At 37.3% G+C, this 11,726-nt stretch overlaps 1 protein-coding gene across 1 annotated transcript in view; it reads left to right on the top strand.

Annotated features, from left to right (window-relative positions):
- The window catches only part of DCBLD2 (discoidin, CUB and LCCL domain containing 2), a 79,545-nt gene that overhangs the window by 61,576 nt on the left and 6,243 nt on the right, over positions 1–11,726 (top strand). The window contains exons 6-11 of the mRNA XM_023509771.1: positions 503–718; positions 1,813–1,937; positions 6,263–6,413; positions 7,139–7,225; positions 7,366–7,491; positions 10,426–10,519. Of these exons, the coding sequence (XP_023365539.1) occupies positions 503–718; positions 1,813–1,937; positions 6,263–6,413; positions 7,139–7,225; positions 7,366–7,491; positions 10,426–10,519 (799 nt within the window). The remainder of the gene's footprint in view (positions 1–502; positions 719–1,812; positions 1,938–6,262; positions 6,414–7,138; positions 7,226–7,365; positions 7,492–10,425; positions 10,520–11,726) is intronic.

The raw sequence follows: 11,726 nt of genomic DNA, 5'->3' as shown, positions 1-11,726 counted from the left end.
AAAAAAAAAAAAAACCTCTTGGTTTCCTAGAGGTTATATTTTGGTAGAGACTGACAGTAAATGATGAATAAATAAATTATTGTTCATAATATACTGTTTATGATAAAAGATGTAGAAAAATAAGGCAAGGAAGGAGGACAGAAAATGCAGAAGGACTAGTTTGAAGTTTTAAGTAGAGTCAGGGAAGGCCTCATAGAGATTGTGACATGAGACCAAAAATCTGAAAGAAGTAAAGGAATGAGTTGCCCACTTTCCTGAGGAGTGTCCCAGGAAGAGCCTAGTATATTTCCATTAGGCTAGGGGTGATTGCTTGTGAATGAATGTGTTTGTAGGTTTCCTAAGGTTGCACAAAGACATGCCCAAGAAACACTTGCCAATTTTGAGATTTCTCTGTTACAGTATATTATTAACACAGTTTATGTTACTTAGAGGTATTATAGAAAGTTTGCAGTGAGCAGGTCTATATAGATGTTAAATTTACAATTTACTTTCTCTGTTTCAGGTTGTTACGGAACCCTGGGAATGGAATCTGGTGTGATTGCCGATCCTCAGATAACGGCATCATCTGTACTAGAGTGGACTGACCACACAGGGCAAGAGAACAGTTGGAAACCTGAGAAAGCTAGACTGAAAAAACCCGGGCCTCCTTGGGCTGCCCTTGTCACGGATGAGTATCAGTGGTTACAAGTAGATCTGAATAAGGAAAAGAAGATAACAGGTTAAAAGAGAGATTTTTCTTGAATAATATTCTTTCATTTGGAAAACTGGTGACATTTTTACCATAAAAAATTAGATCACTGAAAACGTAATTATTTTCAGTTAAGTTTTCTTTACTAGTGTTAACATTATTGGAGATAGTTTTATAAAACATGATAGAGTTGGTTGGTATTTAATAGCTTTTTCTTTTTCATTGCAGTAAGACTTTTAAGGTAGTGTTTTAATAAATTGATCTTCAGACATCTGAAATAACCATCTCTCATAGCCATTAAGAGGAATTCATGTTAAAGGAACTCATTTTAAGGATAACAATTAATTTTCCACATGTGCTGAGTATAAATGTAGAGAAATTTAGTAAATGGTCAGAATCATTGGTTGAGATTGGTTTAGATAACTTTCTCAAAAGATTTATTTTGCTTTGGTATTGTAAAACATATCATTAATCATCTTTAATCTGTTTGTTCCCAGGAATTCATGCTTTATATTTGCTTTTTTGTTTGTTTGTTTGTTTTTGTTTGTTTTGGAGGCAGGGTTTTGCTTTGTTGCCTAGGCTGGAGTGCAGGGGTATGGTCATAGCTCACTACAGCCTCAAACAACGGGCCTCACGGGATTCTCCTATGTTAACCTTCTGAGTAGCCTCCCATACGTTCCACCACATCCAGCAAATTTTTGAAAACAATTTTTTGTAGACACAGGGTCTCAATATGTTGCCCAGAACTAGTCTTGAACTCCTGACTCAGGCGATCGATCCTTTTGCCTTGGCCTCCCAAAGTGCTGAATTGTAGTCATAGGCTACTATGCTCAGCCCCAGGAAGTCTTTCTTACTCAGTAGTTGAAATGTATTCTACAATGATAAGAACACAAGCTGCTAAAATAGAATACTTTTTTCCTTAGATGTGCCCATCATTTCTCCTGTCTGTACAGGGGAACAAAGCCTGTATTATAATGAAAACTTGCACTTAGATCTGGAAGTGAGCCGTACGCACAAATGTTTGAACAGCACATACCAGGTGTTTATGCTTTGATACTGAACAAACCTGGAGATTCAGACTAATTCCATTAGTGTACTAATGAAAGTAACTCTTCGTTCCCCAGGCATTGTAACCACTGGATCCACCATGGTGGAGCACAATTACTACGTATCTGCCTATAAAATTCTGTACAGTGATGATGGACAGAAATGGACCGTGTATAGAGAGCCTGGTGTGGAACAGGAGAAGGTAAAAGAATTACCAAAGTATTTTTAAAAACATGTTTGCCAAAAGTCACAGAAATTCTGTATAGAAGAGATGCAAAAGGTAAATATCATTTCATCTTCCACTGCCCTCTTATGGTTATTCTAGGTAGTGTTAGTTATTGCCTTTACTCTTAACTATGGTTAGAAATTCTTAGTGGTTCTAGGTCCCTTTCAGTGATTTTAATGGTTTGTGCTTCCCTGACTTTTGTCACTGCATTTTTAACTGAATTATTTAGGACAAGTTAATAAGAAAGTCACAAATGGAACTTATAATCTCTTATCTTTTAAAAGCTTTTATTATAGTTCACTAGGTGATGAAGAGCCTTTCTTCTCAGATTTCCACTCTGTAGGCAAGAGGTAAAAAAGACAAAAAAGCTGAACTATATACATTTTTATCATTTACTTTCAGCAGTTTATGATGTGGATTTCTATAGTTTTCTTTATGTTTTTTTCTGCTTGGGATTCTTTGAGTTTTTTGGACCTGTAGGTTGTGATTTACATCAATTTTAGAAACTTGTAGTTTATTTTTGCTTCAAATATTTCCCCTCCCCTTCATGAATATGATGACCCTCAAAGATGTCTTACAGTTCACTGGTGCTCTGTTCCTTTTTTTTTTTTTTTTTTTTTTTTTGCGGTTTTTGGCTGGGGCTGGGTTTGAACCCGCCACCTCCAGCATATGAGGCCAGCGCTCGCTCTAGTCCTTTGAGCCACAGGCACCACCCAATCAATTCAGTTTTTTTTTTTCCCCAAAAACTCCTTTTTAGTTTGGAAAATTTAGTTTGTCTTCAAGTTCCCAATATTTTGTTCTGTGATGTCTAATGCTAATCTTATCCATTACATGTTTTCCATGCCTCTTCTTCACAGGCTCATGCTTTTCTCAATCTCTGAAATGTATGGATCTTACAATAACTCTTCTAATGTCCTTCTCTACCGATTTATCATACATATCATATCTGGGTCTTTTTATGTTGATTGATATTATGGATCATATTTTATATGCCTGGTGATTTTTTTTGTTGGATGCCAGACATTGTGAACTTTATGTTATTTGATACTAGATTTTTTATTATAATTACTTCCTTAAGTATTTTTGAGTTTTTCTCTGGAGGCTGTTAAGCTACTTGGAGACAGTTGTATCTTGTCAAGTCTTGCTTTCAGGCTTTTTTGGGCTGGACCTTTAGCTCTCTAATTTTTTAGCGCTACGGAGACAATACTGTTCTAAGTACTGATCCCAGTGTCTCATTGTTAGGAGGTTTCTCCATTCTGTCTGTTGGCAGTGTAAGGCGTTCCTGAGAACTGACTCCTTCTGTGGTTCTTTCACGGATCATAGGTCAGTTCTTTCTATGCAGCTGAAGATTTTAGAGAAAACCTCTTACAAACCCTGAAGTCTCTGTATGTCTATCTCAGTCTGTCTCTTTCCTCTACCTCTGTAGTTCTCTTCTGAATTCTACCCATCCAATTCTAGCTGTCTTTTGGCCTCTCAGTCTTCAAGTTCTGTCTCCTTGACCCACCAGGCTCTGCTTGGAATCTCTCTTCCTGCACTATGGGCTGGAAACTTGATCTAGATAGTACTGGGGCAGTAGCAGAGCTCGTATCATTTGTTTTCCTTCTGTCGGTGACTATTGCCCTTTGCTGCCTGTTGTCCTGAATATATCCAGTTTTTAAGATACGTATGGCTGAAGTTTAAGTCTAGTCCCTATTACTATTATGGACAGAAGTGCCCTCACATTAAATTACATGTAGTAACAGTCTTTTCCCTCACTCCTGTCTGTCCATCTGCTCCCTTATCTGCCCCCAACTCAAGGATCATTGCTGTATTATTTTCATATGTTTTTGAAGCGTGCACATGTACATGAGTACATAGCAGTGGCATTTGGTTATTTTCAGAAAATGGAATTTACATATATATAAAAATATGTACTCACATACACGCACATGCTTATATATAGTTTTAAAATATATTACTTTATAATATTATGCCTTTTTTAAAATAAGAGATGGAGTTTTGTTCTGTTACCCAGGCCAGATAGAGTGCAGTAATATGATCAAAGCTCACTGTAACTTCCTGGCCTCAAGCAATCCTCTAGCCTTAGTCTGCCAAGTAGCTGGGACTATAGGCACATACCACCACATTCAGTTAATTTTTTATAGTTTTTTCATACAGGGCAGCACTTGTAGCTCAATGGGTAGGGTGCCGGCCACATACACTGAGGCTGGTGGGTTTGAACCTGGCCGGGCCAGCTAAAACAACAATGACAACTGCAATAACAACAACAATACAAAAATAGCCAGGCATTGTGGTGGGCGCCTGTCGTCCCAACTACTTGGGAATCTGAGGCAAGAGAATCACTTAAGCCTAAGAGTTTGAGGTTGCTGCGAGCTGTGACACCACAGCATTCTACCCAGGGTGACAGCTTGAGACTCTGTCTCAAAAAAAGATTTTTTTTGTACAGACAGTCTCCCTGTGTTGCACAGTCTGATCTTGAAATCCTGGCCTCAGGCAATCCTCCCAACTCCACCTCTCAAAATATTGGAATAACAGACACGAGCCACTGTCCCCAGCCTATCATGCCACATTTATGTGTGATAATAATACCACAAAATTTAAGTTCTCGAGGTCGAGACTTACACTTCCATTTTCGTTTTATCCTCATCACACCTAGAAAATCTTTCTGAACATAGAGATTCTCAATAAATGGTCGTAAGTTGACAATAGTGAATCTTTTTTACTCAATTGTAATGAAAATTGAGACAGTGGCGGTTTTTATGTCCTAAAATGGTGTTTCATTATTGTCCCTTTCCCACTAATATAAGAAGACTGCAAATAATTAGCTTCATTTTATTTCACATTAATAGCTGAGGAAGTCATGGAATCTTGCTAGTATGGAGATTACTGTAACTTCAAAACAAACCTTTCGGAAAAGTAAAGGATATTAAAATATCTGTAGAGGTTCTTATGTCATGTGAATTAGCCAAGAAGAATAACCACAATATTTGGAAATAACTTAATTGAGAAATTAAACATTTACTTTACTCTGACCTTAGCTAATAAAAAAGAAAATCACTTTGATTTCTCTTGGTGTTCACTTATTAATGTTTAAAAACTAGTTGATTTAGCCTAGGGAAAAAGCAAGGCTCTTTTTAGCTTATTGTAGCACTGTCCATAAGTCAGAAGACCCAGATTCAAGTTACTGCCCTATCATTGACTAGCTGTGCAAGCCACTTAAATTCTCTGAGTCCTGGCTTCCTGTGCCCTGCCTGTCACACAGGCTTGTCACAAAGAACGTCAGCATTATTACACGAAAATGCTTTCTAAGTAATTCAGAGGTGTTCCAGTATAAGGTTGTTGTTATTTACTTGAAATTCTTGAGAGAGCAAGAGTGACTGAAAATTGCATTTTTACCTAATTCTTAGGTAAAAATCCTTACTTATATCCTTACTTATATATTTGTTGCTGTTTTATGATCATTAAATTAGCTGTAGAAAAGTGTTACAAAGTCACTTTTCCAGTTGAGATAGCAACAAGGAATGAAAACTGTGATTATACTATGGGAACTGTCTTTACGCAGTTTATCCACTAGGTGGAAGTATGTCTCTGTTAGATGTTCCTTAGTTTATGTTCATTTTCAGCCTACTCAAGAGAAAAGTTGTGAAAAGCACACAAGAACAAAATATTTCCTCAAAGACTTCATTTGATCTGTTTTACTTTGAAAATAAAGTTAACAGGCTCGGCGCCTGTGGCTCAAGTGGCTAAGGCGCCAGCCACGTACACCCAAGGTGGCAGGTTCGAATCCAGCCTGGGCCTGCCAAACAACAATGACGGAAGCAACCAAAAAATAGCCGGGCGTTGTGGCGGTCGCCTGTGGTCCCAGCTACTTGGGAGGCTGAGGCAGGAGACTCACTTGAGCCCAGGAGTTGGAGGTTGCTGTGAGCTGTAATGCCATAGCACTCTACCCAGGGGGACAGCTTGAGGCTCCTGTCTCAAAAAAAAAGTTAATATATTTAAACTGTAACTCAATAAACTCACTGGATTTGAAACCTTTTGCTCAAATTGCCAAATTAGCCCTCCTTCTGTTAAATTCTCAAATCATTTTAGAATTGTTTTCGTATTAAATATTTTCATAAATTTTGACGAAGAATGTGCAGCTTCTTAATACTTTTTCTAAATTATGATTATTTTCTTAGAAATTGCTTCTTATTGTCATGCTTTGTGATGTCATTTAAGCCCCGGAAGAAAAACAAAACATGGAGCTGTTTAACCCTGACCTCTGTTGATTTAAAGTACCAATTTTTTGTTGTTTTTTAAAGATATTTCAAGGAAACAGAGATTATCACCAGGATGTGCGTAATAACTTTTTGCCACCAATTATTGCACGTTTTATTAGAGTGAACCCTACTCAATGGCAGCAGAAAATTGCCATGAAAATGGAGCTGCTGGGATGTCAGTTTATTCCTAAAGGTAAAGACACAAGGGGTTTAACACATGTTATTTTCACTGGATTGTTAAGAGGGTTTTGCTGATGTGTTTTTGTATTTAAACTCTTGATTATAACATCTTCTTAAAGGAAATTTTAAAAATATAAATAGTTACCCTACACAAAGCAGAATAGTTTCCAAAATTACAAGTGGAAGAAGAAATAGAATCGTTTGTGAGGTACTGTAGTAAAATCACTTGCCAGATTCCCTCTTAGTCCTAATAACTTTAAATCTGGTCTCATGTTGTATGATATTTGTGTAACATAAGTGCTGAAGATTATAAAAGAAAATTAAAAGTGGAAATAATTTCTCTCAACTTATTTATTTATTGCTGTATCTCCCCAGACTGTCACAGCGCCTGACATGTAATTGGCCCTGCATAGCTATTTATTAAATGAATTGAATAAAAAATAAGATTGTGAGGACACTTTTATGGCTTTGGAGTTCAACATCATTTTCCTCCCTATTATGCTCCTTCCTAAGAAGGTTGTTTTCAGATGATTTAACTATTTTAAAGCTGAGCTGAGCAATCCTGGTATATTTGTGCATCTAATATAGAATATAATATCCTTCAAATATAGTTCCCTCTAAGATTTAAAATTATAGAATTCTGCAGAAATACATACTTTTGGAAATGTTGAAAATATTTAATATCACTATTTTTAACTCTTATAAATGAAAATGTATTCAATCTAACTATTTTTCAAGGTCGTCCTCCAAAACTTACTCAACCTCCACCTCCTCGGAACAGCAATGACCTCAAAAACACAACAGCCCCTCCAAAAATAGCCAAAGGTATGCCTGTTTCTAATGTGAGAATTTGATATTCCCTGGATTTGTGGCACAACTTTTCATACATATATTAAAAGCATTATAAAATAACATCATCAAGTGGGTTTAGACATAAAAGTAAAGTCTTTAAAACTTTTTTTAAGGTCGCGGCCCAAAATTTACTCAACCACTTCAGCCTCGCAGTAGACATGAATTTCCTGCACAGACAGAACAAACAACTGCTACTCCAGATATCAAAAATACTACCGTAACTCCAAACGTAACCAAAGGTATGCAGAGTAAAAATGAACGTCTGCGACACAATAGTGCTTTGTTTTGTTTTAACTAAAGTTTTCATGGGCATTTCCAACTTAAATCCTCAGTTTCTTTTCCTCCAATATATTTTTTAGGTATAGCAAGATAAAATTGATTTCCTACCTTAGGTAAAAGACTGCAGTATTGATCTAAGTTCTGTTCTCTGAGCCCTGTAGAATTGCTCCTTAAATGTTTAGAGATACTTACTGTGTTGTGGGCCTTCTCTGGTGATTTGTTTCTTCTTACAGCCAAACACGTTAAGTCTCAGGCTTAGAAATGCAGTATTTCTAGAAATTTTTAGAAATATAATGACTAAAATCGTAGCAGCAAACAAACTTGTTTTTTCTCCTGATAATATATTAATTTACTAGAGAGGGAACTTCGTGGCAAAAGGAAAAAACAAAAACGGAAATTGTGGTAGAAGCTAATAGTTTTTTACAAAATACTCTTGAGTTAACGTATTCACAAAAAAGAACTTAGGTCTTTGTTTTTAAATGGATACGGTTACAATTTTCTCAGATGACAAATATAATGTATTAGAATTTACATTCAAACTTTGCCAGTGATAAATAAGGTATTAAAATATATAAAACATAGTTAAAATATATAAAAGATTGTAGTAGTTTTACTAGTTGAAAAAAACTTTACTTGAATTTTAAAAAATTTCAATGTCATAATAGAATAAGTGTTAGTGCTGGCAGATAGAAAACGCACGCTCATTTTCAGGAAAGTTCAGAGACAAGATGTCTTACCCGGAAGACATCTATCCAGAGTAACTTGTCTACATAGAACTTTAATCATTCTCTTTTGAGGTGAAAATTTTTCTGGATTCAGATAACTTTCTCCAGCTTTCCACATGTCAGTTTCTTTCCTATCTGCTGAAGTATTTCCACAAAGGCCAATTTCTTTCTCATGTTTCGAGTAAAGCTAGAGAGACACAAGAGTTCTCAGAGGTAAGAAATACAGCATCTCCCAGATGGTTACACTTACGAGAGGCTTGTCTTTAGGCAGAATTCCAAACCACATGCCCAGATGGAAAAACAGGCATCTAAAACTATTGCTCATCTTAAAAATCTGATTATAGAATCTCAAACTCTCAAAGTTAAAAGTGTCCTAGAACTTTTGGACCCCTGTCAGCTTAAAAAGAATAACATAGAATGGGCTGGTCTTCTCAATTGCTGACCTCCTGTCTCCTTATCTTTGGGATGCTAGCATATAGCCATTATTTTTTGAACCTATACAAATGTTTTAAGCCCTCTGATTAAATCACACTGCATCCATCTAAGCCTGATTATTCTCTCCATCTTCACTTTTCTGAATTCTGAGTGTTCTCTAGCATGAGTCATGATTTCCGTTGTACGCTCTTCTCCATTTTTATACCCAGGCTGAGAGTGATTTCATGGAGAAAAGCATGTCATGGTCAGATTGATGACCCCCCACAGCTTCCAGATCCTCCCTCAGTGGGACCCCTGGCACTGGCTGGTGATCTTTCTGAATGTCCCTAGTGAGGTCTTCTGTCCTCAGTGGTAGTATTTTTCGGTGTTCCATATTTTCCAAACCCTTGACCCAACTATCTTCACTCATTCTCAGTTATCTCTCCAATTTTGCAAAGGAAGTAGAAGCCATTGGAAGGAATCTCCAATTTTTTGGTGCCTGTAGATTTGCCTGTATCTTCTGTTCACTGCAGAAGTGAAGGGATTCTGTGCTGCCCAAGGCTGATCACTTTGCCTGTGCCCTGGTCCCTATTCATTGACTTCCCAGAAACCTTATGTTGTTGAATTATCCTCTTCCTCTCCCACATCATCAGCCTCTTTATTTGGATACAATTGTAAGGAGAAAAGATGCTGCGGGTGAGACTCATCTCAGTGTCTGGTTCTTGGACCCAAATAAATATCAGCAATTGCACTGTTATCATCCTTGTGGCTAGTATGGGAAGAAAGGAAGAAACTAATACCCTAATGACCTCCGCCAGACCATTTTCTGTATCTGACTTGTCCATATCCACATTTTCTGTCAGCTTTCTATGCTTAGCACCACAGTGTTACCTTCCCTTATCTGCAATATTCTGTTATTGCCTTGTAATACCATTTTCAGTTGCTGAGTTATATTCTGCTAGAAGAAGAATGCCATGATTTATTTCTTCCCTCATTTGGGGGCATTAAGGTTATTTCCAGTGTTTCACTCTTATGCAGAAATAGGAGTAAATGTCTTTTAAGATGCATCTTTGAATGTCTTAATTTTCCCAAGAATAAATTCTAGAGATGGAATTTTCTTATAATATTTTTTAAACATATTACCTCCAAATGCCAGTCAGAAATATAGTATCAATTTATATTTTCATCAAAAAAATAAAACTTCTCTGGCATCCTCTTCAACAATTAATTGTCATTCTTCTAAATGCTTGCCATTTGATAAGCATAAGTGGTATCTTGTTCTTATTCTAACATATTTCTTTGGTTACCAATGAGGCAACCATGTTTAGTGGCTAGTTGTGTTTTTTAATGTATTAATAGTTCGTCTCTACTGAGTTTTCTGTTACACTGCTAGGTTTTGATTTGTATGGTCCTCTGATACAATTGTTTATATTAACCTTTATTATATATGCAGAAAATGTATTTTCCCAACTTATTATTTGTCTTTTCCTTTTTTTTTTTTTTTTTGGTGATTTAAAAACTTATGAAAATTTCAAACACATGCAAAGGCGGAATGAGTAGTGCGATGAGCTTTCGTGTATCCCTGAAAGCTTCGGCATTTACCGGCACGTGCCCAGTCTGTATAAATAATGCTTATGGGATTTTCTGAAATAGAAAAGTATTGAATGATGATGGCATTAACTCTTTGAATCTGTTCCCTGATGACATCCGCCTTGGTGTTAATGTGGCTCTTTGGTTTTGTTTTCATTACTTCAGATGTAGCACTGGCCGCAGTCCTTGTCCCTGTGCTAGTCATGGTCCTCACAACTCTCATTCTCATATCAGTGTGTGCTTGGCATTGGAGGAACAGGTTGGTATATAGCTAGTTTGCCTAACTGGTCCTAGGGAGGGTGTATTTCAGAACTCCCAAATGTGAAATAGGAACTAACTATAGAAGATGAACTGCATACAATTTACCTATTTGAGAGTGAGAGTCAAGATAGTTATTCAAATAGAAATCTCTTGTTTCTCCTTTATTCTCATTAAAACTGAGGAAGCTGGGCGGCACCCGTGGCTCAAAGGAGTAGGGCATTGGCCCCATATGCCAGAGGTGGTGGGTTCAAACCCAGCCCTGCCAAAAAAAAAAAAAAAAATGAGGAAGTTTAACTCAATAGTCAGTTACTGAGTGCCTTTACTATACCAATTTCTGCATCATATGTACATAGGAACAATTTATGACATCGGTACTCAGTGATATTTACTGAAAGAATGACATTGTCATTCCTTTCTCTGAAGTATTTAGCAGGGTTGGCTGACAAAAATAAAGAACTATGTAATAGAGTTTGATGAGTTACTTATGAAGTGATGAGGAGAATCATGCGAATTAACCTGAAGTTTTTCTTTAGAAAAGGGGAATACTCAATTTTGGCATGTTTCACCCTAAAGGAGTTGGAGTTGGCTGATTAGAGGAAGGTTATCTTAGTCTGTTCAGGTTGCTAGAAGAAAATACCATAAATCAGATGGTCGGTAAACAGTAGAAGTTGATTTCTCTTTGTTCTGGAGGCTGAGAAGTCCAAGATCAAAGCACTGGTGGATTTGATGGCTGATGAGGGCCTGCTTTCTGTTTCACCGTGCCTCGTCCTGGCATGGTGGAAGAGGCCAACAGGCTCCCTCCAGGCCTCTTGGGCACATGTAAGGGCGCTCATCCCATTCAGAAAGCTTTGCCTTCAGGACCTAATCACTTCCGAAGCCCCACTTCCTAATAGCATGACCTTGGGTATTAAGATTTCAGTGTATGAGTTTTGGAGAAACGTAAACATTCAAACTATTGCAGTAGAGATTAGACTAGCCCGAGAGAATGGCTTGAGTAAAGGCCAGAGCTACAGAGTATACCATGTGGGCGTAGAATGGAACAGTCCTGAGAGGTGACCAGCAGGATGTGGTCTGGGCTTGGATCAGGATGGGCTTTCTGGGAGAGAGAAATTGAGGTTTTATCCTATAGATGGGGGAATCACCTAGTGTTAAGCACATGAGTGGTATTATTAGATGATTATAGAAGGAGAGTGGCGGGAGTTTTG

This window comes from Otolemur garnettii, unplaced genomic scaffold (assembly GCF_000181295.1).
Source record: "Otolemur garnettii isolate 467f Iridium unplaced genomic scaffold, OtoGar3 scaffold00009, whole genome shotgun sequence".
Taxonomy (NCBI): domain Eukaryota; kingdom Metazoa; phylum Chordata; class Mammalia; order Primates; family Galagidae; genus Otolemur; species Otolemur garnettii.
This window is presented reverse-complemented; position numbering and strand designations above follow the sequence as displayed.